The 24,594-nt window shown below is 56.6% G+C and overlaps 1 protein-coding gene and 1 long non-coding RNA gene across 2 annotated transcripts in view; both read right to left on the reverse strand.

Moving 5' to 3' along the window:
• The window catches only part of LOC123582099, a 20,601-nt gene extending 16,296 nt beyond the window's left edge, over nt 1-4,305 (reverse strand). Inside the window, exon 1 of the long non-coding RNA XR_006704199.1 lies at nt 4,193-4,305. This is a non-coding gene — a long non-coding RNA (uncharacterized LOC123582099). The remainder of the gene's footprint in view (nt 1-4,192) is intronic.
• Nucleotides 4,306-6,214: 1,909 nt separating this feature from the next.
• Nucleotides 6,215-24,594, reverse strand: part of CDC42BPB (CDC42 binding protein kinase beta) — a 102,854-nt gene continuing 84,474 nt past the window's right edge. Inside the window, exons 25-37 of the mRNA XM_045448322.1 lie at nt 23,820-23,956; nt 23,089-23,228; nt 21,978-22,059; nt 20,223-20,439; nt 19,953-20,015; nt 18,271-18,867; nt 15,012-15,109; nt 14,836-14,920; nt 14,614-14,731; nt 14,398-14,515; nt 13,755-13,860; nt 13,601-13,671; nt 6,215-7,577 (exon numbers count right to left, since the gene is read on the reverse strand). Coding sequence (XP_045304278.1) covers nt 7,446-7,577; nt 13,601-13,671; nt 13,755-13,860; nt 14,398-14,515; nt 14,614-14,731; nt 14,836-14,920; nt 15,012-15,109; nt 18,271-18,867; nt 19,953-20,015; nt 20,223-20,439; nt 21,978-22,059; nt 23,089-23,228; nt 23,820-23,956 — 1,964 coding nt within the window. The 3' untranslated portion in view covers nt 6,215-7,445. The remainder of the gene's footprint in view (nt 7,578-13,600; nt 13,672-13,754; nt 13,861-14,397; nt 14,516-14,613; nt 14,732-14,835; nt 14,921-15,011; nt 15,110-18,270; nt 18,868-19,952; nt 20,016-20,222; nt 20,440-21,977; nt 22,060-23,088; nt 23,229-23,819; nt 23,957-24,594) is intronic.

Raw genomic sequence — 24,594 nt, forward strand, 5'->3', positions numbered from 1 at the left:
GCTGCGGGTGCCCTTCTGTTGCAGGGGGGCCAAGACGGCTGCGGGTGTGCTGGTGGGCAGGGCTGACACCTCGCCTGGCTGGCCGTGAGGCGCTGCCGTGACTGGCGTGGCTCACTCACGGGCCGCGTTGACACCCTGTCAGCCGAGGCCTCTGCAGAGCCAGGCTTGTGCGGGGCTCTCGGGTGTGCACCCTGTGGCTAGCAGTCTAGAGGGAGGATTTCAAAATGGCACTTGCCAGCACTGGGGTCCATACAGAATGAGCTGGAAAAAATGGCCGTGCCAGCATCTCAGTCCCTGGGGCCTGAGCCCAGCGGCCCCAGTGGCCTCCCTGCTCTCTGGCAGGTGCCCCACGGTTAAGAAGTGCGTCTCCACCTATGGCATATGCATGTTTTGAAATGGTGTGTTTGCACTGGTTTCTGGGCCAACTGACCGGTGAGTCTGCGTGTTAATCCTTTAAGAGCGGGTTTTCCTTTTCTTACAGTTCTGTAGTTTTGCAAGACATACTCCCTGTTGATCTTTGAAGCCAAGTGTTTTGGGGGCCTGTCTCCTGTGCAGGATCTGAGAGTGGGGGTGCCTGATGTGGAGCTCTAATCAGGGAAAACTTTTGTACCCATGAGATCCTGTCCACTGTGGGGCGCTGCACCTGGTGTGGGTTTTCCTCAGAGAGACTGTATCTCTGTCTCTTCTGCCTGTCTCTGTGCTGCCCCTCATTGTGTAGGCTCTGGTCATCCAGTTTCTAGGTCCCCATCATTGGGAACTGTTCTGAATGTAGTTGTAGATTGTCACGTCCATGGGACGAAGGGAGTTCCCGATGGTACATTGCCATCTTGAGCCTTCTTCAGTATTTTTCATTTTCCCATGAAAAACTTGCATTGGTTACAGGAGTTTCCTGTAAATTATCACACAGAATCAGAGGTGATCTGTTGGCAGTGGGACAGATGTCTGTGAGGGAGGGAGGAGGGTGGCAGGGAGACGTTGACTGTGGGGGAAGGAGTTCTGGGAGGAGCAGTTAGGAAGGGGGTTTCACAGGGGGGAGATGACTAGCCGGAGGCTGGTGGGTGTTCAGGGGCGTCTCGACTGCACCAAGCATGGGGATGGCAACAGGGGTCCCGGGTCTGTCTCCTCACTGGCCTGAGCCAAAAGGGTGGTGGCGGGAATGGCTCATTTGGGGGTGGATGCTCAAAGGGCATTCTCTTCCTCCTCATATACAAAAAAGGAAAAGGGGAGTTGATAATGAGGGTGTCCGAGGGCAGGAGGCCTCATTAAGCTTTTCTTTAAGGCCCCAAAGGTTATGTCATCCTGATCGTCCCAGATGATAGGGTCAAGTTTGTTGGTTTCTTTAGAGAACATGTCCAGGTCAGGCCACAAGAGAGAGGTTTGGAATCCAGTTTCGACAGCCAGCTAGTCTGAGAAAACCTTAGACTTTGGTTAGTTTTAGGTTTGGGACAGTGTTATTTATGGCTTGGGGTTCTTGGACAGACCTCCCTCCTCAGCCACTGGGTCTTCTTACAGGTAAAATAGGGGTGTCGCCGGCCCTACTACAGGGGATAATGAGACCCCGAGCCTCCCGATGTTCCGTGAGCATCTAAGTGCCCTCAGAGTGTCTTTGTTTACGGCGCATCCGTTAATTCCGGGGAGAGGCTCTGAGGGGTCTGTTGGGATCTTAATGGGAGGCGTGCTGTGGATCCTGCCGGGAGCAGTGGAGGATTTTGCCCATACGGAGGGCGGTAGTTGGTCCAGGAGGGTCATACGGTTGGTGTCCTCGGAATCGGCTCCGGTGCGGTCGGCGACTGAGCAAATAAAAGATGTTGAAGGGTCACGGGATTCACCAGGTTGGCTATTTTGGTTGCCGCTGTCGGATTCTAGAATTACTTCCCCCTTCCGGGAGAAAGAAATCCCAGCGTGCTTCTCTACGCAATTTGGGCCCGGTGAGTGTACAGAGGCCGAGGAACTAAGGAGGAAAGGTGGGCATCTCTTAGAGGGCCTGGGCAAGAGAGACCAGGTTCAGAGACGGGACCCTTTCGAGGCTTACTAGAGACCCTCCCCTCCCACTTGAAGGGTGTTAGCACTCCGAGGCGGGGGCTGCTTGCCAGTAGCGGGGTTGAGCACTGCCGTAAGGGCAGAGAGACCTTCATTCCCAAGGATCTGGAAAGGCTGGTCAGAGGGTGGAAGGCGGCTGGAGCTCTTAAGTGTCCAGCGGTCTTTTCCCAACGGCCTGGCTTTTTACAATACCGGTAAAGATCGGGACGCTTTTAGTTTTGCTTAGGGGCCTCCATTTGTCGGAGTTGAAAATTATGGACCACACGGTTCTTCCTTTTCGTTGAATCACCCAGGGTGCAGGCGAGCCGGCTCGCTACATTAACTGGGCCTGCAGTGGACAAGCTTCCCATTCCGTCCCGGTCCTCTTAACTAGAAAGGGAAGATCCCAGCTCGGCCCATTAATGAACACAGAGTTAGAGGCTACCTGGGTGGAACCGACATCCAAGAAGGCCAGGGTTTTCGTTAAAAGCAATCTGTAGTCATAACAGTTAAGAACAGGTTCATAAGGTGTTTAGCGTGCAAGCCTGAATTTCATGCCAACCAACAGGCTTAGGAAAAGCCTTCTGTAATTGTTCTGTGAAATTCTCTACTGCGTGTCTGGGCTTCCTAGTTGTTTCTCTAAATCCTTTTCAGGATTTTCTCACTGGGCCGGTTTCGTCCAACATTGGGCCTGACCCTCGCCAACAAGCATGTGAACCGATTGACATACGTCTGAGAGACTGGGTTGAAAAGACCGAGTAACTACGTTAAATTCCTTGACAAGTCTGTAAGGATCTGCAGAGGGCTTCATTTAAGGTTCAGGTTCTGATAGGAGCAGAGAAGGGAGTGGGGACAGTGGGAGAAGAGGTAAGTTCAGAGAGGATTAGAATGAAGGAGGATGGGGTGGTGGAAGGGGAAAGAACTAGGCTGTGGAGGTGGGCATGAGCACAGGAGGGCCCCAGGCACCTGCACACAGGGAAGCCAGGAGAGAGAAACTGAGGCCTCACAACTGGTTGTCTTCCAGTTGTCTTTTGCCTTAATTTAGTAATGGTTTTCTTGCAAAGTGGTGATCTTAGAGTCCTGAACATGTTGGGAGCCTCCAGGTGCCAATTTAATCTTTATTCATTTTTGAGAGAGAGACAGCATGTGAGCCAGGGAAGAGCAGAGAGAGGGAGACACAGAATCCGAAGCAGGCACCAGGCTCTGAGCTGTCAGCACAGAGCCCGATGTGGGGCTCGAACCCACAAACCGTGAGATCATGACCTGAGCCGAAGTCGGACGCTCAACCGACTGAGCCACCCAGGTGCCCCCAGGTGCCAATTAAAAATAAACATCTCATTCACTTTGTTTACATTTATATTATTATTTTTTTTTAAGTAGGCTTCATGCCTAGCATAGAGCTGAATGTGGGGCTTGAACTCCCCACCCGTAGATCAAGACCTGACCTGAGATCAAGGGTCAGACATTTAACTGAGTCACCCAGGAACCCCTACTTTAAATTTAGAGCCATGGTCTTCTAATTTGATTTTGAGAAAAGTTAACTTTGGGGAGACCTGAAGTTTCCCTAAATGGCTTATCTTTAGCTAAATTTGCCCATTTGGTTAAAAATGTGCATGAGGAGGGACCATAGTTGTTAAACAAAGCTGGCCAGGGTCCCGGAAGGAGGACCCTCCTGAGAAAACTTAGCAGATTTGGATCTTATACTGTTAGCTTAAAAGCTCAGAAAAACAAGGGGTGCCTGGGTGGCTCAGTCAGTTGAGCGTCCGACTTTGGCTCAGGTCATGATCTCTCCGTCTGTGGGTTTGAGCCCGGCGTGGGGCTCTGTGCTGACAGCATGGCGCCTGGAGCCTGCTTCGGATTCTGTGTCCACCTCTCTCTCTGCCCCTCCCCCGCTTGTGCTCTGTTTCTCTCTCAAAAATAAATAAACATCAAAAAATTAAAAAAAAAAAAAACTCAGAAAAACAAGTATGCATCCCAAGGACAAAGTCTTTAAGACAGATCCTGAGTAAATCTGGAGAGCTCAAAATGCAGACAGTGGAGCTCAGGTGCAGAGGAGACTTACCCCCCGGGGTCGGCGAGGAAGCAGAATGCTCACGGAGTCCGTTGCTCGCCGGCCTCAGGGGCTGTTGGGGGTCTTCTCTGGCTCCTATATTTGACACCATATAATTTCGACCTTGCAAATACAACAGCCGGCCATTTTACCAGAAAAACGGGTTTGTTCTGGAATGGCAGAGTAGTTGCACTTCTGGGTATGCAGGCTGTGGCGAAACTGCAGGCAGGCAAGTCCGGAGACCAAAGGAGAGGAACACGGTAGAGAAAAGGCGGGGGGTTGGGTGGGGCTGGTCTGAGTGGTGGTCCACCGGGGGCAGCGGGCATTGGGGCTGGTGGCGCTTTCTCACTGGCTGGCTGGTACCAGGCCGGAAGGGCTTCCTCCTCCTGCCGGTCCAGTGGGGGGACGGAGGGCAGGTGGGTGCGGTGCCCACCGGCTGGAGGCTCTGTGTGGACCAAGCAGCTCAGGCTCCCACGGCTCGGGCCTGGGCTGAGCACGTGGCCGTCCGCCAGACCCGGAGGCTGTCCTGGAGGGACAGGGTGGGTCTGGCCCCTCCGCTGCCCACGGGGTGTCAGGGCAGGGGGGTGTGCGTCGCCGCAAGGCCTGCCCTTCCCGGCGGTGGCTCCGGCCTGGGGAGCGGGTGCCGGGGCGGAGCAGGGCGAGAGAATCCCACGGCTGCGCGTGGAAGTGCACGGACGAGGGCTCGGGGAGAGGTCCGCCAGCCTTCAGTGGGAGCGGCGCGTGGGTCTGGAAGCATCGCCAGTGCCCGGCCCCCGGGCTGCCGCTCCGGGGGCTCCTGTCGGGTGGATGCGTCCGCTGTGTTCCGTGCGGCCGGAATCTCGTCGGCGACATCCACCGTCGTGTATGGTTGTGCTGTGTCACTCTCGGTGCCGGGCAGCGTTCCGCTGTGCAAGGCCACCATCCTGCTAGTACAGCGACTCCTCTTTGTGAGACCGCGGACGCCCGAGTGCCTGTTGTTCAGTGACAGGCGCTCTGCATGGCTCACTTTAATCCTCACGTGGAGCAGACCTCAGCTGGGCCGGGTCTCAGGCCCTGCCTGGAGGCCCGGCTCCCTCTGCCCTGCACAGCTCGTTCATGCTCCTTTATCCGTTTCCCCAGCTTCTGTGTCTGAAAGGCTCCGCCTGTACCTGGCGTGGTCACTGCTACTCCGATCCCCCTTCAGGGGCAGGTGGGAGGATTGCCATCTGTCCCCTACGTAGGGGGTGGTGGACTCACCAAGACCAGGGGAACAGATGGGCTGTGGGATGTGCATCACGGAGCAGGGCCCAGGCCGCGCTGGGTGGCACAGAGCTGCCGCGGCCCCGCGGATGGTTCCGGAGCACGGCCTGCCCTTCACCGGGCCGGCTGCTGTTCGTACTTTGCTGTACCCTCACTCCTCCTGCTCTGGCAGGGGTGGGCGGTTACTGCCCTTGTTTTACCAAAAACTTACTGGGGTTCAGGGCAAAACAGAACTTGACGCACCACAGGCTACTGCCCACCCTTGAGGAAATGAAGCCATCAGGGCAGAGCCCCCAGTGTGGTTGCCCACCCCCTGTCCCAAGTTCTGCTGGCTCCCGGTGACTCTGGCCTGCCCCATCCTGTCCTCTAGGGTTGCTGAGGAACCCGCGTGCTTGTGGGTGGACAGTTCCCCCCTACTGCTCCAGGCAGCCCCCCAGATGGGAGCCTCTCTTGTGCAGCTTCTCTCCTGGGGCCCCTGCTCTGCCTTGCGGGGGTCTCATGGGAGCCCGCTGGCCCTGACCATGACCCTCGAGGGCTCCTCCTCCTCTCAGGTTGAAATTCAAATGGAATTGCTATGGCTGGCTACCTGGAGGCCTAGCAGGGGCACCTAGCCAGGTGGCCCCTCTCTCCACCCAGGGGCTCAAGCCAGGTCCTACCTACCCTGTCAGGGTGTCGCCCCACAAGGACTCCCGCCAGGGCCCTATGCTGGAAGCCAGTTCCTGCCATGTGGACACAGGAGTCTTCTGCAGGACCCCTCACCCCCACCCCAAGTGAATGACCAAGAACAGCTTCTGCAGGTAAGGGGGCTCCTTCAACTTTTGGGGAGGGACTTCCTGCACAGGGGACCCAGATGCGCACAGGGTGACAAGTCCTCATGCTCAGGCAGACCACTGAGAACTTTAAATGGCTGTCATCTGCTTTATTGACAGGTAAATTGTTCAAAAATGTTCTCACGATTCAATAATTACAAAGACTCAGACTTACATTAAAAAAGTAAAAACCAGAACCCCCAGCAGGTGCCAGCCCCAGCAGAAGGCCCAGGGAGGTGGGCGGGCGGGCAGGTGCTGGGCGTGTGACACGCACAGGCAGGCCGTGGTGCCCACGTCACTCAGTGCCGACTCAAGGTAAGTGCACGTCTTAAACAGCGTCGCCAAGAACGTCGACCAGCGGGAGCGCGGGGAGAAGCCCGTCCTGGGCCAAAGACCAGCTGTGTCTGCTGGCCAGTCAACCATCAGCCTTTAATGGGACAGGCCACAAACCCGACCACTCAACACGTGAGCAAGGAAGGGTGAGAGTAAATACGCGGGCCGAGCCAATGTGCAGGAGTGTGTCGGGCGAGTCTACATGATGCATACGGGCACTAATCACAGGGCTCCATGCAGGGGCGGGGCGTCGGGGGCGCTGGCCTCCTCTCGCCCAGCAGGCCTCGGCCTGGATGCTGCTCGACGCTCCCCGGTTTTGCGGTGAGGCAGAAGCTGTGGAAGTGAGCTGACTTCACAGTAGTAGATACAGGTGACGCTTGACGGTTGTGACCGGGAATGGACTAACACACACAAGGGACCCAGGGCAGGAGTCACTCACCAGGGGCCTGTGTCCATGGCTACGAGGTCGGCGGAAGGTCGTCTGCAGCCGACTGTGATGGCTAAATGAATAAAAAGGCCACTGACTAACCTCCACTTTCCTGTCTTCACAATTCTAGTGACACTGGGAATGACACACAACTTCCTACTATTCTCCTAAGGTCCTAGGAAACAGTTTCAGGAAATAGGGAACAGGCTCGTCACTGAGGCTGCGTTCCGAGCTACTTCCTCAGCAGGGCTGCGCTGGGCCCACTGGGTGTCTGTGGGGCCCCGTGCGCCTTCTCAGCTTGTTCTGGGCTGGGTGCTGGTCCTTCATGTGCAAACGGAACAGTGTTTCCTCACAGCTGTGCAGTTGAGTGGATCCGGTCTACCGCCACAGCCCATGCGGCGTGTAACTGATCATTACTATAATAAAGATTTTTCTTTATCTCCATATCTACAAATTGAGTCTATGTTTCCTCGGACAACACTGGAGAGTCAGCTCAGTCTTGGCACTGACAGTGGAGACCACCCCCCGCTCCCGGGCCCCACAGTGGTGAGGCGGCAGGCTGGCGGTTTCAGGCGTCGGAGGCCGGCTGCTCCAGGCCTTCCAGGGGGAGCTGGCTCCTGTGCGGGGAGTTGGGGCTTGGGGGGCCACTGGGGTTGGAGCTGTTCGATGGAGTCGAGTGTTTGGTCGAATCCGAGTCGGGCTGTTAACACAAAGGAGGGGGTCAGCATAAGAACCAATCACCCTGGGCCTGTGGAGGCTGTGTGCCACCCAGCCAGATGTGGCCATCTGTGGTGCCAAGATGTGGCAGCTGCTGTCCCCTTTCTTCTTAGGACAACACACCCTCTTTACCAGCGTGTCACATGGTCCTTAAGGTTGCTGGTAAGAGATCATAACCCTACAAGTAATTCAGTAATTACAGAGGAATGAGCAACGCCACAGTGAAGAAACCAGACGGTCTGAAGTCAGACAAGGCATACTTTCATGATAAACTTTCTCAACACGATAAAGAATGTCCATGAAAAACCCACAGCTCACTTCGTACTAAATGGTGCAAGTCAAAAACTCCCCCCCCAAGGTGAGGAACAAGCAAGGATGCCTGCATTCACCACTGCCGTTCAACATTGTACTAGAAGTTCTCGCCAGAGCAATTAGGCAGGAAAAAGAAAAAGGCATCCAAGCTGGAAAGGAAGAAGTTAAACATCTCTGTTCACAGATGAATCTACATACAGAAAATCCCGAAGAACTCACAACTCTCCCACCCAACCCAAACCAATTCAGCAAAGCTGCAGGGTACAAGATCAACACACAAAAAATCAGTTGTGTTTCTACACACCCGCAATGAACAATGTGAAAAGGAAATTAAGAAAACCATTATATTCAAAATAGCATCCAAAGCAATAACACCTAACTACGAATAAACTTAAAGAGGTGAAAGATTTCTACACTGAAACTGTTGGCTACAGAATATTCCCCAAAATTAAAAGATGACCTAAATAAATGGAACAACATTCCACGTTCATGGACAGGAAGACTGAACATCATTAAGATGGGAATACTCCCCCATAGTGATCCACAGATTCAGGGCAATCCCTGCTGAAATTCCAATGGCACTCTCTCCTTTTTTCCAGAAATGGAAAAGCCAGTCCTCAAATTCATACGGAATTGCAAGGGGCCCAGAGTAGTCAATACTAAGGAAAAAATGGGAGGAATCACACTTCCCAAACTTCTTCAAAACGTCATACAACACAACAGTAATGCACTGTGGTGTGTATTAGCACAGAGAACAGGGGAATAGAACTGAGAGTCTAGAAATAAATCTATCCAGCCACGGCAAACTGGTTTTTGACCAGGGTGCCAAGACCATTCAATGAGGGAAAGAAAGGTCTCTACAACAAATAGTGCTGGATATTCACATATGAAAGGATGAAGCTGGACCCCCTACCTCCAACATACAGAAAATTAATTCAAAATAGATCAATGACCTAAATACAAAAGGTCAAACCATAAAACTCTTAGAAGAAAACACTATTAAATCTTCAAGACTTTGGATTCAGCAATGAATTCTTAGGACCTCAAAAGCACAACCAACAAAACAAAACAACAAAAAATTGGGTATCACCAAAATTAGAAGGACATTATCAAGAATGTGAAAACACAACCCACAGAATGGAAGAAAGTATTTAAAAATCATATAAGGGTCTAGTATCCAGATTACATAAAGAATTCTTCAACCCCACAGTGAAAAGCCAACTCAATTTTTAAAAATGGGCAAAAGACTTGAACAGACCTTCCTACTTCGCTGTAGAAGTAGCCAACAAATACACAAAAAAGATGCTGACATCACTACTCATTAGGGAAATGCAAATTAAAACCAAAACGAGGTTAAAAACTTCACACCCACTAGGATGGCTTTTAAAAAACAAAACAAAACAAAACCAGGAAAGTAGCGACAAGGATGTGGAGAAATCTTAACTTTCATACGCTGCTGGTGGGAGTGTGAAATGGCATACAGTTGCTGTGGAAAACAATTTGATGGTTCCTCAAAAAGCTAAACATTTTCCACTGCTAGGTAGGCACTTGCACAAATCCGTGTACACACATGTTCATATCTGCAGTATTTTTTTTAAATTTTTAATGTTTATTTTTGAAAGAGAGCATGAGTGGGGGAGGGGCAGAGAAAGGGAGATAGAATCCGAAGCAGGCTCCAGGCTCTGAGCTGTCAGCACAGAGCCCGACACAGGGCTTGAACTCATGGACCCCGAGATCATGACCTGAGCGGAAGTCAGACGCTCAACCGACTGAACCACCCAGGCGCCCCTATTCTTAACAGCCGTAAGGTGAACACAGCCCAGATGTCCATCAGTGGACCAAGGAGTACACGAAACACGGTACAGCTGTACGATGGAGTATTTGGCAACAAAAAGGAACAACCCGCTGACACCTGCTACAACGAATCTCGAAGACCTCTTGCTCCGTGAAATAAGCCAGGCATGAAAGGCCACGTAGTACATGATTCTGTTCATACAAAACGTCCACAACAGGAGATTCGTGGCTGCCACAGGCTGGGGGAAGGGTGGGATGGGGAGAGGCTGCTTAGTCGGGGGTCGGGGGGAAGGGGTTGGGGCGATGGAAATGTTTTGACCCTTGATTTAGCTCGTGGTTGCACGACTCTGGACATGCCTTACACAACCACCGAGTCGTTCACTTTCAAATGGCTGCTTCGTGTCACGTGAACGTCACTTGCAATGATGTCAAAGAGGAACAAACGAGGTCAGTGCAGGACAAACGGGCTCCGTGCCTCAGGACGGGACACGTCGAGGACACCATGTCCTCCGTGTGGTATTCCAGCCTGGGACATACAACTGGAATCTCAGGAAATGAGGGACGCACCCGAACTGAGGAGCGCTCCAGAAAGTAAGGGGCGTGTTCTCCGCAAAATGTTACGGGCAAAGACGGAAGCTGTGCTCCGGGGTGGGGGGTGGGGGGTGGCTGAAGATCTGAGGCAGCTGAATGTCTCGTGTGACCGGAGACAGGGTCCGTACCAGGAAACGGTGCTTGCGGACACTGTGGCCCAGGCAGACCACGGCCGGCACTGTGGTTACACAAGAGAAGGACTCCCGGTCCTCAGGGGGAGGGGCGTGGTCTGTCCCACCTCTGGATACAGTTCAGGAAGTGGCGGGCACGCGTGCTTACACGCACTTATTTGCTGGTCCCTGGGAGATCTGGGTGGCAGGGAGAGAGTTATGGGGACTTTCCACTGTTAACCAACTCAAAACGTCAGAGAAGCCTTGACTGAGGGACATTCTGCAACAGGACCGTAGTGATAACAAATCAATGCCATGAAAGACAAAAAAAAAAAAGGCCAGACCCAGATTACAGACGGGACTACATATGCAACGTGTAACCCTTCACTGGGGCCTGGGTCTCAGCAAGCTGTAGGGGCCGTCACTGCACCGGGAGGGTGCAGAGGGGCGATTTGAGCCCCGTGACCGGGGAGGGAGGAGGTGCTGCGAGCCCGGGAGCCACGTGAAGAACTGGACCAGGACTGTCGTGATGTTCCAACTTACTTTCTGCTGGTTCGGCCCCAAAACGTCAAACAGGGAAAAGCGGACTATGTAAAGGTCTACTATTCTTGCAACGTTTCTGGAGCTTTGAAATTTTTCAACATAGACAGGAGAAAAAAGGAAAATAAGAGAAAAAAAACAAGACCTACCTCCAGAGCCATTAATCGTGGGCAATTTCAAGGGAGTTCTATGAAACCTTCCGGGAAAGAAATTCCATATATTATGGCAACTGAGAGTTACGGGCTTCCTCGGTGTTGAGGCCAGCACAGCTCTGAAACAAGGCTGGCCAAGCACACACACACAACATGAGAGCCACAGGTCAACTTTACCGATAGGCACAGTCAACCAAACGATCAGACTGAATCTATTAGCGTACAAAATAAGAACAACACATCGTGACCAAGGAGGATTTAGCCTCAGAACACAAGGACGTCTGTTCTGACGTTAACAGGCTAGGGAGAGAACCACGAAGGTGGTCACTTTGGAAAACCTTGATAGAAGCATCTTGATTAATATCCATCATCCCTTCCTTATTGAAAAAACAAACTCTTCCGAAGCTAGGAGGAGAAAACCACTTCTTTAGCCAAGTGAAAGATGCCCCCCACAAAGGACGGGTGGGGGCGGGGGCGGGGGAGGGTGAAGTCTTAGTGAGACCCGGGCAGGGGCACAGAGCCAGTGGTGTAGGAATCCAAACCTAGGCGCTCAGGAGCCCCGGCCAGTGCACGGAGAGAGGCAGCACCCACCTCTTCGCTCCCACCATCTGCCCTGCCCAGGGCCAGAGAGCCAAAATTCCAAGGCCATCGACCAAACACAAATGCCAATGAGAATGGAGCAAGGTGACTGGACACTGAACATTCCAAAGACGCCAGGAGTAACCACCGACTCCGTAATGGAAGATTACAGTCCATTCACGATGGCAACCAAACCTTCAAATTCTTTAAAAAAAAAAAAAAATTTTTTTTAATGTTTATTTATTTTTGAGACAGAGAGAGACAGCATGAACAGGGGAGGGGCAGAGAGAGAGGGAGACACAGAATCGGAAGGAGGCTCCAGGCTCTGAGCCATCAGCCCAGAGCCCGACGCGGGGCTCGAACTCACGGACCGCGAGATCGTGACCTGAGTTGAAGTCGGACGCTAAACCAACTGAGCCACCCAGGCGCCCCCAAACCTTCAAATTCTTAAGAGTAAACTTACTAACCACAAACATGCATGGCCTGTAAGAGGGGAACCATTAACTGGAGAGATGCTCAACGTTCCCACACAGGAAAGGTCAAGATGGAGGGCATCCCCCAGATTAATCTATGAATTCACAACGTAATCCCAATGAAAAGCTCAACGCAAGTTTTACTTTTTTACTGGGGAGGCAACAGGCTGGTTTTAAAACTTCTTTGGAGTGGGGCGCCCGGCTGGCTCAGTCGGAAGAGCGTGCGACTCTTGATCCCGGGGCCGTGGGTTCAAGCCTCGCGTTGGGTGCAGAGATTATGTAAGTAAATAAATTAAAAGAATATATTTGGAGAAAAAAACGGCTAAGAAATTGTCCTAACGGGGGAACAAAGAGATTTGCTCTGCCCAGTCTCCTCTTACAGGTGGTGCTGACAGAGGAAGAGAAGCCAGTGGGTGCCCTGGGGGACTGCCTGTCCATTAACAGAAACGTGTAAACAAAGGAATCTGACTATAATAAAGACATTTCGAGTTGGAGGGAAATCGGTGGCACGGGGCCAGCATGCCATCCACTTACGAAAGAAACGAACTCAGGCCCTTGCCTACACATGCACGCAGCCATCGCACACACTCCCTCTCTGACGTTGTCGTGACGGCACGACAGCAGAGACCCCCTGCCAGACTCCTGCAGGCACCACGAGAGAACCTGATCGGTGTGGCAGCCAGTTGTGAGCACGCCCAGCCCCGGGGCCGTGTTTTCGGACAGCGACAGGGCAGGCTGTCCGGCTCCTGGCCTCCTACGGACAAGCTACTGAGGGCAGAGAGACCACCGAGAGCCCCACGGCCCTCACTGCCATCTCCCACGGGAGCACCCTGGTGCGCACGCTCTGATCCCGAGCAGCCATCAGAGGGGCAGGACAGAGAGAAGACCGACGTGGAAGACGCAGAAGGCCACCTGTGCAGCTGCCAGTATGCTACGTCCCAGTAAGACGACACAGAGAGGTCTAGAAGGAAGAAGTTGGCTGGACTTCTTACGGGAAGGCGTTCGTCTCTCGGTCACACGGCAGGGAGGCGCCGACTCGTCAGTGCCCAGGAGCCCACTGCCCCGCCACCCCGTGCCCGGGGCAGCCACCAGTGCCTGGCTCCCGAGGCCTTGGTCTGACGGAGGAACGTGCCGCTCAGGCCACTACCCGGAGAGGGGAACCTCCATCTTTCTCCCGACGGGCTCAGGGTCCCGGAGCCGGTGCCGTCCTGCCCCCCCCCCTCCTCAGCACAGCCCCTGAGAAGTCGTCGGTGGGGAGCCCCCGAGGAGGTGACGAGCGCTCAGGCCGGCCTGTCACCAGGCTGCTCCTCCTCCTGCGCTCCCGCCCCGCTTCCCGAGCCCACTGGGCCCCTGTGGCTGGGCCAGGTGGGGCGAAGCCTCCGTCACCACTGATTTGCCTCCACGTGCAGAGATGCAGACACTCGGGGGGCGTCCCTGTAACGAGGCGAGTCTTACCTCTTTGTCAAAGTCCTGGTCGGGGTCGGACATACTCCTAAGGGGCACAGCCACTCCGGGCTCCGACCCACCTACGGAACGAGGACAGCTGTCATCTGGACTGAAAGCCTGGAGCTCCCCCATGCAGGCCCCCGCCCTTGGGCACCTCTGGTACCTGACGAGGGCCACGAGATGTAGGGCTTGTTCCTCGGGGGAGGCTGCCGGGACAGGCCGGGGGGAGCAGGGCCAGGCCTTTCCTCCTGGGAGGGGGGCACGGCGCTCTGGGTGGAGAGAACAGCAGTGAGCACGCTCGGGGCGCCCTCGCCAGGGTGCAGGCTGACCGCCGGGGCGGAACCGCGGCCCAGCAGGTACGCCGGCCACAGAGCGTACAGACGCCGCCGGGATCCCGGGGACCCCGTGAGCAAAACGAACGGTGGCGCCCGGGCCAATGCCGAGCTAAGAACTGGGAATAGCTATTTTAGGCTGAGCCCAACCCCGTTTTGTTGTTTTAAATGAAAAACTATGCTACCTGCTCCTATCGAGACGTTCTTGAGAAATCATTTTTGATAGCTAGTTTCTCACGAAGTGCTAGCAGCCCGAACCCGTGACGGACACCAAACGCGTGTAAACGCGCCAGCGTTCACACACACGCACGCACACACACGCAGCCCCTGGGGCGGCTGCAGGGCCAGCTGAGGGTGGGAACAGACCCATGTGCCAGGTGCCCCGGGTCTGCCGGGCACCAGGGCCGGGGCCGGTGACACAGGCAGGCGCGGATGTGGCTCCCTCGCCCGGCCCGCCCCGTCCCGCGAGCTCACCAGAGGCAAGTCCATGAGCACCTGCATCCCGTCGCCCGGGCCCATGTGGGCCACGTGGTTGAAGTTGGTCGGGTTGGAGATCATTTTGGACCTCAATTCTGGGTCTCTGAGCATCTCTCTGGGGAAAGAAAGTGTTTCTGGGGCTCAAAGACGTCGAAGTCCTCCTGGCTCCCCTCCTCCCGCCTCGGCGAGGCCGGGCCACGACCCAGCTCTTACCGCCGCTGCTGCAGCCGCTCCTCCTCCGGCACCTTGAACACAAACCGCCTCTTGCTCCTGGTCCGCAGCATCTGCTTCTTGCTGCCGTCGGACGTGTCGGGCACGTTGAGGACCGTTCCTGCGGGAACGCAGAACGCCGCCGCCGGTCACGCGTGGCCCTCGTGCTGCTGACACGCGGGGCCCCTCCTTCCCTCCGCGCGACACCTGCCGCGGGCGTCTTACCCGAGTTCTCGCTCTTGAAGTAGATCAAGCGGGGGGGCTCGCAGCTGAGCAGATTGAGGGTGCCCTCGGAGTTGAGCGGCCTTATCTGCGTCGGAAAGCAGAGAGGGGCGGTAGGTAGCCGGGGGGCGCCGCACGGGAGGACGCCCGCTCCGCCCCGCCCCACCCCGCCGCCTTACCCTGCGCAGGCCGATGGTCTGCACCCACTCCATGGTGCGCACGTCGAACACGTCCACGCCGTACTCGCTGTACACCGTGACGTGGGAGGGGCTGCAACCTAGCGCAGACGAGCGGGGCGGCGTGAGCAGGCGTGGGCCCCAGCGCCCTCCGCCGCCCCCGCGGCCCCCCACGGGCAGCGGCCGGGCCCGACCCCCGCGACCTTCGGGGAGCGCCCAGGAGGCCCCGCCGCCCTCAGCGGCGGGCTCACGGCCGGTTGGGCTTAGAAGCGTTCCCGGTCCCGCTCTAGAACCATCCTTCCCTTCGGCCTCGCGCGAACTCAACCGGATGTTTCAACGCTCTACCGTCACGTGTGTAACCGCACAGCTTTTTACCACAGCACAGAGGCTGGAGGGGATTCGTTCACAAAGCTGGCTTTCGTACTTGGCTTTCTATACGGTTATTGCAAACACAGGGACTTGAGGCCCAACGCGGCTGCTATTTAGGGAGGGGCGGAGCGCTCTTTTCTGAGGCAAGTTCTGTTAAGAGACCCCGAGGAGTCCGGTTTCCGAGTAAGCGTTTAAGGTCTCCAAACAGAACTGCTTCGCTCCGGGGCGACAGTCCCGCGCCCCCACGCACCCGGCTGACCCACCGGTCCTTCCGGGGAGGTCTGCACACGCCTGGCCGTGAGGACCCGCCTGCCGTGAGCCCCGGAGGGGGCTCTTTCCCTAAGGGACAGGGACGCCCCGGGGGTCGTCCTGGTGACGGCAAGCCCGCCTAGGGCACCGAACATCACACACCGGTAAGCGTTGGCCCAGCTGGCGTTCGAAGCTGAGGGGACATTCCCCACATTTAGAACTGTCGTGAAGAGAGGGAGCCGTGGCCGGGCTGCCAGGGACGGCGGGGCAGGCGGGAGGTACCCTGTCGTCACTCTGCCTCCCCCGAGTCTCCAGTGCCACCCTGCAGAAATGCACGGCTCGGTCTCTGTTCCCGGTCCCTCTGCCTTCCGGGGTGGAGTTGAACTCCCTCGTGTCACGCGACACTTGCCGAAGATGAATTTTTAAAAGAGCTCTGCCGTGTGGCTGCCAACTCCCAACGGGCTATGTAGTCGGCCCTTCTCTTTCCAATGCAAAAAGGAAGCCACGAAACAGGGTTTAGAAAGCAGGCAAGACGCAGGGACTCGCCGCCAGACCGTCTCAGAGGGAACAGGTCAGCAAACTTTGAGGTAACTCTCAGAGGACCACTCTCCCCCCGCAGGCGTCTGGGGCAGCTCCTCTTACGGGGGAATATGTGGGGCTTCATTTGCAAGGAGCCAGGAAGAGACCTGTGTGTGTGACCTCTAGTGATAGACTGAAGTGTCCAATCTCAAGAGAAATTTAAATTAAAAAGTCAACACCAGGGGCGCCTGGGTGGCTCAGGTCACGATCCCACGGTTCGTGGGTCTGAGCCCTGAGTCGACAGCACAGAGCCTGCTTGGGATTCTCTCTCTCTGCCCCTTCCATGCTCGCACTCCCTTTCACTCTCAAGACAAATCAATAAACTTTAAAAAAAGAAAGTCAACGGGAGGGGCATGGGCCTCGGAGACTGACCGGCCTCCATTTGAGCCCGGTTCTGCTCTGTGCCCTATGCAAGCTACCTCTCCTCTGTGGCCCTCAGTGTCCTCCTTGGCAAGATGGGACAGACTGTGCCCTCCCTACGTGACAGGGGACAGGTGAGAACACACAAGAATGCTCAGCTCAGGGCCTGGAACACAGAGGCAAGAGAGTTAATAGCTCTCCAGCCTGCACGTTATATACTTATTTTTGGTCAACTCTAAAACTGATTTGGTGTCTATAATGTGCACGTGGGACAAAAAGGCCACAAAGGTGGAGGAAGACCTGGAAAGGGAAGAACAGGGGCACCAGGTGTCCATGCCAGTCACACAGCCAGGACTCCAAACTCATCACGCTCAGTGACCTTTCTACAATAAACTGTTCAAAAACTTAGGATTCTAGGGGCGCCTGGTTGAGTGTCCGACTTTGGCTCAGGTCATAATCTCACAGTTTGTGAGTTCGAGCCCCACATTGGGCTCTGTGCTGACAGCTCAGAGCCTGGAGCCTGCTTTGGATTCTGTGTCTCCCTCTCTGCCTCTCCCCTGCTTGCAGTCTGCCTCTCTCTCTCTCTCACTCTCAAAAATAAACAAACATTAGGAAAAAAAACCCAAAACCAACCTTAGGATTCTAAAGGAAAAGACTGATTGGCAGGGATCCTACGTGGCTCTGGGGCCATTCCTACGCAGTCTCCCACGAGGAGGACGAGAGGCGGCAAAGGAAGGGACCAGAGAAGTGTCATGGCAACAGGCCTTGCCTCCTTCCCTGCTGGCCCTGGGCTCCCAGCACCTGCCTGCCTGTCTGCTGCACTGGCGCCCTTGGCTGGGGGCTAAGCAAGTCAGGAATCAGCCAGCGAGGCGGGAGAGCCAAAGGCTGGCACATCGATTGCCCCAAGGGCCTGACATCCTGGTTCCAGCACTCTTGAGTACACTGCCAGCTTGGCATGGCCATCAACCAGCCACCAAAAAAGGCTGTCCTTTTAGATAATTAAGACCTGTGACCCCACCCCACCCCCACCAGCCCAAAATCCACGTGTACCCTGTGTCTAATTACTCCCTGCTCTCTGTGCGACCCGCTGCTTGGACGACCCGGGTGACCAGGATACACGGAACAGGTGGGATCTGAGGCTGAGAGTCCAGCCTGAGCGATCAGGCAGTGGCTGGGTGGGGTGTGGCCCTGTGGAACCCACTCCAGGACCTTGCTCACCAGGCTCAGGCCTCAATGACTCGTGTCCAGGGACCGTTCCACAGAAAGCCACTGCAACTGAGCAAACACAGGAATGCAGCTCCTAGCACTTCCGGAAAACGTCCCTCCGGGAGCTTTACCGGACACTGGAGCTCAACTTTTTCTGGCTGCCAGAAACCTGTAACTTGTTTCTATTACCGTGTGAGCTTATAAACCATCCCTGTTGGGGTTCTCTGGCTGCGGGGCTCCCACAAGGCCCCAGTGCTCGGGGACAGAAAGGTGCCGTGGGCTGGAGGCCGGCTCGAGAGGCCAGCCCGCCCGCCGGCCGGTCTGAGACGCGGTGTCAGGACCCCACCTTCTCCTGAAGAAACCCACGGAGCCCGCCGCTCCAGCGCCTGACTGCTCAGCTAAGGGAACCGAGAGACAGACCAAAGCGAAACAGGACACGTGCTCACTGTCGATGTGAAAAGCGGCAACAGAGATATGGCAACAGAAAACATATACATACTACAGGCAACAGGCGCCGCAGGCCACATGAGCTCCTGCATGCGTGACCTCCGGCCTTGCGGGTCCACGTACAGTCCCATGTGGCTGAAGCAAAGCAGGTACTCCTCGCTTTTGAGCTCCACAGCACAAAGGGCATCAAAAGACTGCTGTGAGAGGAACGTGAGCGAGGGGTCACTGGGATTTACCAGGGTTAGAGCCTGCCCGTCCCCCTGGGGGCTCAGCACACAGAACCCAGAAGGGTAGCCCACACAGAGCTTGTCTTTGATCGCGGCCATCCACTGCACGGGGCCGGGGGCCACCAGCTCATTGAACTTCCTGTGGAAAGGCCTAGTTCTCTGGACCTCATAGCAGAGGACCAGCCGCTTCACGGCTGCGAACAGGCAGGTGGAAGAGCTCTTCTTCAAGGTTGCAGTCGCTATGAGCTGGCAGCCTTTTGTTTCCGGAAGCTTGATGTCGACATTGCTCTCCGCCCCATCAAAGGCAGACCACGGGCAGAGATGGACGTGGTGGTTGCGGCCGCAGAGGAGCACGGCGATTTTCTCTTTGGGAGCGAGCTCGATCTGGTACACTTTCTTGTAGTCGGCAACGCGGACGATCACTGTGGGGATGCAACGTCGGGTCTCAGAGCCGCTCGAGGGCATCCGCTCGAGGGTGCCAGGAACCTCCCCACCGCTCCCTTCCCCGCAGTCGGCGTGGAGGGACGGCCCCATCATGCTCTAGAACGTTGCCTCCACCCCCACCAACCTCACTGCCCTGCAGACGCCAGGGCAGCGCCCTCCTTGAGCGGCCCCCGGGGGCCACCATTCTAAGACCCCTGCCCTGCCCTGCCCGCCCCAGCACCAGGGCCCCGGCCTGGAGGTGGTGCTGGACGTCCTTCCAGCTCATCCCCGAGGCCAAGAACCCTCGGGTTGCATTTAGGGAACAAAGACTTGTCTCCAACCTCACTGGACCCTCAAGCTCTGCAAGCAGCTGCCAACCCCACCGGGCCCATAACATCGGGGGTATTGGATGTAGGACCTGCACTAAGGGCTCTCTGAGCAGAGCCCTGGATCTGGACCCTGAGGGACCAACGGGCCCCAGCAGGCCGGCAGCAGGCAGGCTCGGCAGGAAGGGAACGCTGCCCACCCGGGAGCAGCCCCTCATTTCTAGGGGCGGTGCCCAGACCCTGGCCCAGGGCCCAGGCCAGTGCTGGTCTCCTTGTATTTCTGTCCCCGGACACAGGGCAGTGAGGAGGGGGAGACAGGAGATATTCTGCATTCTCCTGCCGGGCAGAACGAAATGTCAAAAATCTGAAGCAACAGAAGGGAAGTTCCTGTCAGGTCTCAGTACACGGAGGAATTCAGGAAACGTTCTTCCTTCTAGGAAGCTCCCCCGCCCCCAGCTGCCTATGCAGTCCTCTCCTAGACGAACTCGGTGAGGGCCGTGAGCAGCTCACCCCCGGCCCCTGGGGCTGCTGTCTGCCCCGCACTGCACTCTGCGCTCGGAGGCACCGGTGAACGTTCCACGGCTACTAACTAACATCTGTCTTATTTGTCGCAAACTGCTTTTCTCAGCTGTCTGCCCTTCCCTTCCTTTGCGCGCTTCCCACATCACCAAACACGTCCCAGCCCTCGCGGGTTCCTGCCATGCATCCCGCTCCCGCCTGCGCGAGCCCAGGACGGACAGGAGCCCCTGTGCACTCACCATCACGGGTCACCTCTATGACATAGAGCCCTTCTTCCAGGCCGACCACGATCCTGTCCCCATCTGTCAAGGCAGGAGAGGTAAGAACACAAAGTCAGCGCTACAGGCGCGCCATTCGCTTCTCAGAGCAGGTGCGGGACTACATTCGAACGGACGACGCGGCCGTGGCCTTCGTGTGCTGGCGCGCTCAGGTCCGGCCCCGCAGCACCCCCCAGATGCGCTGCCGTCCGTGCTGGGAGAGCGCGGCCCCACGCGGCCCCCGGCACGCACCCACGACGGCGGCGCTCAGGACGGCCTTGATGAGAGGCAGCGTGCTGTCGTAGGCCTCCTGCGGGACGTGCACGATCTGGTTCCTCAAGCGGTTCTTGTGGAGGATCGACTGCAGTCCTTCTAGAATCCCAACCCACTTCCTCTTTTCGTTCTCATTTTCTGTCAGAATGAGCAGTGAGCTGGTCTTAGAAGGTGTCCCTAAGAGAGAGGCTGTCACCTTCATGACAGACAAAGAGAAGAGCCATAAGACAACCAAACCACAGCAAACAGACGCCCCCAGCCTGGCCCGGCCACCACCTCGCACCGGAGGTGGGCAACAGGAGGGCGTGCTTCCCAGCACCGTGACTCGGGCGCCCGCGGAGGGTGTGAGGGGCTCTGCGGCTGGACACGGGCAGGGGCACAGCGATCAACAGGCACCCCGCGTCCCTTCCTTGTCAGGTTCTAGTTAACTCCACTCTTGCCAAAACCGTCATGTAGTCGTCCCATTTAAAAACTGATTTGTCGGGGCGGCTGGGGGGGCTCAGTCCGTCGAGTGTCGGGCTGCAGCTCGGGTCATGATCTCGCAGTTTCTGTTTCACGAGTCCCAGCCCCGCGACGGGCTTGTGCTGCCAGCTCAGGAGGGCCTGGAGCCTCGTTTGGATTCTCTGTCTCCCCCTCTCTCTGCCCTGCCCCTACTCACACACGGTTTCTTTTTTCCTCAAAAGTAAATAAAAACATCGAATAAAACAGAAACTGATTTCTTGAATGCCCTTGTTATAATAAAAGCGTATTCTCAGAATGTGTACAGGAAAAACAGACTCTCCAACAAAAGCGCTTTGCCCAAACATGCCTCCCAGAAGGATCACCTGGTAAGCAACGGGGCAGCTTTCTGTGTTGTACGTAAGAGGCAGTTTCTGAATTGAAAGGAGACTTAATGAAAGAGGCTTCCTGGATTCCATCTGGTGGTCAGCCAAACTTCTACCGTATTTATAAAATATCCCCACTGTGGGTACCTGGGGGACTCAGTCGGTTAAGCGTCTGACTCTTGGTTTTGGCTCAGGTCCCGATTTAACAGTTTTGTGAGTTTGAGCCCCGCATCAGGCTCCGTGCTGACAGTGTGGAGCCTGCTTGGGATTCTCTGTCTCCCTCTCTCTGCCCCTCCCCCACTCACGCGGTCTCTCTCTTGCAAAATAAGTAACTTAAAAAAAAAAAATCTTCAAAAAAATCCCCAGTGGAGGGGTTGGGAGGATTCTTTCCACATCCCACAATCTCTCAGAAGCTTCCTAATGGCACATCGTCTAACGTAAACTCAGTGGGGGTGGGGGGGAGGGGCCTCTCCATCTCAGCCAACAACAGTGCTGAGAAACGTCTACTGGCTTCTTCCTGTTTCGCTCCAGGTAGTGGCCACTGAGTCCCAGGAAGGAAAGCTGCGGCGGCACACTGCACCCGTGAAGGGCGACGTGGCGGCTCCCAGCGTCAGGAACGTCGTGACCGGAGTCACAGACATACACAGCGGCTGAGGTGCAGGACGGAAGGCAGTGCCGGACGGAAGGCAGTGCCAGTGAGGTGGGGGAGACGGGGCCTAGGAAGGAGGGACCCCAACACGAGGGAAGGAATCAGGGGGGCAGGAGGTAGAGGAAGAGGAGGTCCACCCTGGACCGGCTAGCCCCTTGCTATGGCACGTCGAAATGCTCCGAAAAAGAACTGTTATTTTAACCGCGGGAGTTCTTTCTTACGATTAGTGAAACATCTCTAAGAAACAGAAAAAAAGCATACCCTGAATATACACGGGACATCTCGGCGAGAAGCATGTATGACATCTGAGGCCAGGACCGAGCTCACCGAGAACTCCTCGTCCCTGGTAAGAAACAGAACACTCGGAATATCAGAAAGAAACGTGCACGCGGGCCGGTCCTCCGCCCCACTTATGGGAAAGGATACAGAACGTGAGGCGGGCCCCTTGCCTCCACCTGGGTAAGAAAGCACGCTGACAAAGCCAACAGATGACTCAAGGACCCTGCACGCGTTTCAGTGGTTAGGGACGTGGGAGAACAGAAGCTCCTTCCCTGGGTCACACCGTTCTCATCTGTGTCAGACGCCTCCAGTCACAGACACGTCACCGAACTGGCCCCTACTTGGCTACAATCAGGTGGCCGCTTGGTGATGGCCCCTAAGGAAGGGGGTGCAATGTGCCAAAGAGACTGCGGGAGGCCCGTGTCCGATACCCTCCGAGTCCTGGGCTCCACATCTAATACCAAGTCCCCGTGCCGCCTGCCAGCCAGCGGCCTCTTCGTCACGAGGCTGGGGCCCATCCGAGCCCAGTGACAGATGTGCAGTGGGGGCCGCCACAGAGGTGACCCAGCTACGCTTCTGTCCCCGAAGCCGTCGTCAGGGCACCTGCCGCAGCCCCCTGTCCCCAAGAACAGCTGGGGACAGAGGTGCCGGGCCCTAGCCCAGGGTGGGTGCCAACGGGCAGAGGGGACTCCGGGCCCTGGGCTGAGCGCGTCCCTTGTGCTGACTCCGCCCCGCCGGCCTCCCAGGTCTGATGCCAGGAGGGCCCATGATGAGATGAGGTGTAGGAGAGGGTGTCGTGCGGCAAAGCCCAGGGCTCTAGATCGCTGTCACACAGGGTAATCTCGGGTTCTGACACCTTAGGCTGCACAGTGTGTCTCTGGGGTATGTTCTCCCTGCTCTTGGGACGGGTCATTTTCTTATGTTTTACAAATGCCTACCGGGCAAACCGTAGTGTGCAAAAACACCCAGGCTGCTACAGCACGCACTCTACGTGCGTACAATGTGCACAGATGCGAAGGTGTGACGGGGTTAAAGATCGCCAAGCAGCAAAGTCGGAACTCCCACGATAGGACAGACCACACAGAACACACACCTGAGGTCCAGGACCTGGCTGGCGACAACGCCAGGCTGGGTGGATTTTCCTTCAGGCAGGTCATAGAGGAAGAGCTTGCAGTCACAGACCACCGCGTAAGCCCGCTGCCACCCCTTCTTCACCCCGGTAGGCTTCGGGACCTACAGGGAACAGTGGCCACATTCCAGTCCACGCAGCGGAGGCCGCGGCCCCGGGAGACGTCCCGCCCGTGGTTTCCTTCCAGCTGCCGAACGGCTGGCCCGCTCCTCCGGGGACAGCCCCCTCGCGCCCTTCCCAGGCTGGCGCCAGGGCCGGGTCCGGGCCCGGGAAGACTCAGGCACTACTGGGGAGGGATCCGCACGTGGTACAAGGTGATGCACGGGCCAAGGCGGACGAGTCAGCAGACAGGCGTGTTCACAGCACACACAGCTGCGAGGCTGCGGCCGGAGGCTGTCCAGACACAGTGGTTTTCAGGCGGCGCTTGGCCACGGAACCCTGTCTTTAAATGCACGGCCCAGAAGGCGGGGACGAGGGGCTCTGGCAGACGGAGATGTTTCTGTGGGGTCCTCGGAACCAGGGCCCCAGTGCCTTAGCGCCCAGGAGGGGAGGCCTCCCAGGAGCAGCGCGAAGGTCACTTCACAAAGCAACCAAGGACAGCCCTCGGGAGCAGTGGGGTGTGGCTCTTGGGTCATGGCGCCCGAGGCCAGGAAAGCTGAGGCGGCGGAACCCGGGTCTCCGCGCGTCCTACCTACCTTGACGTAGCCCTTGTAGGCCGTCCCTATGCCTCTCTGCACGTCCACGCCGAGCGGCCGCTTGGACTGCTCAGGAGGGATGGGGCACACCTGGGGAGCGCTGTCTCTGCAGGCCACGTGGCAAGCGAAGGAGCACACTGGGAAAGCGCAGGGGTGGGGGGGGGGCACGGCCGTCAGAGCCTGCCTCCTCCAGGGCAGGACGAGGCTCAGTAATCACCTCCCCGAGTCGCAGGAAGGGTCCAGACACCCAGTGCAGCCAGTACATTCTGGAACACAGGCCCCACAGAGCCCCGGGACTCTGGCACCAAGCAGCTCTCCGGCAAGCTGGCGGGGCCCTCGCGGGGAGGCGAGGGCTGGCGTTGGGGGTGCGGCCGCAGAGCCACACTGCTCTCCCGGGAAGCCACGCCTCGCTGCCACAGGCGTGTGACAGGGCAGTGGCTTCAAGGACACACAGGTGTCCTGGCAGCCGATCAAAAGGCCTGCCAGTAACAAAGGGAAAGGCTGCTGCTACCAGGTAGAACACAAAGCTGTTTTGCAGAGCACCCCCCGCCCAGCTGCTGTCGCTTGTGTGACTGCGGCAGGCGGCTCATCTGTGAGATGGGTGATCAAATGCCCTGAACCGGTCTTGCTGCCCAATGCGAGTGCAGCGCCCGGCCCAGGGCGGGAGCGCAGCAGGGGAGACACAAAATACCGGCTTATCCTCAGACGCCCTGATAACGGAGAAGCTTAAAGTCCTGTTTACTCTCTGCTCTTCCTGATTTTCCAGGACCCTGCA

Source organism: Leopardus geoffroyi, chromosome B3, assembly GCF_018350155.1.
Source record: "Leopardus geoffroyi isolate Oge1 chromosome B3, O.geoffroyi_Oge1_pat1.0, whole genome shotgun sequence".
NCBI classification, from domain to species: domain Eukaryota; kingdom Metazoa; phylum Chordata; class Mammalia; order Carnivora; family Felidae; genus Leopardus; species Leopardus geoffroyi.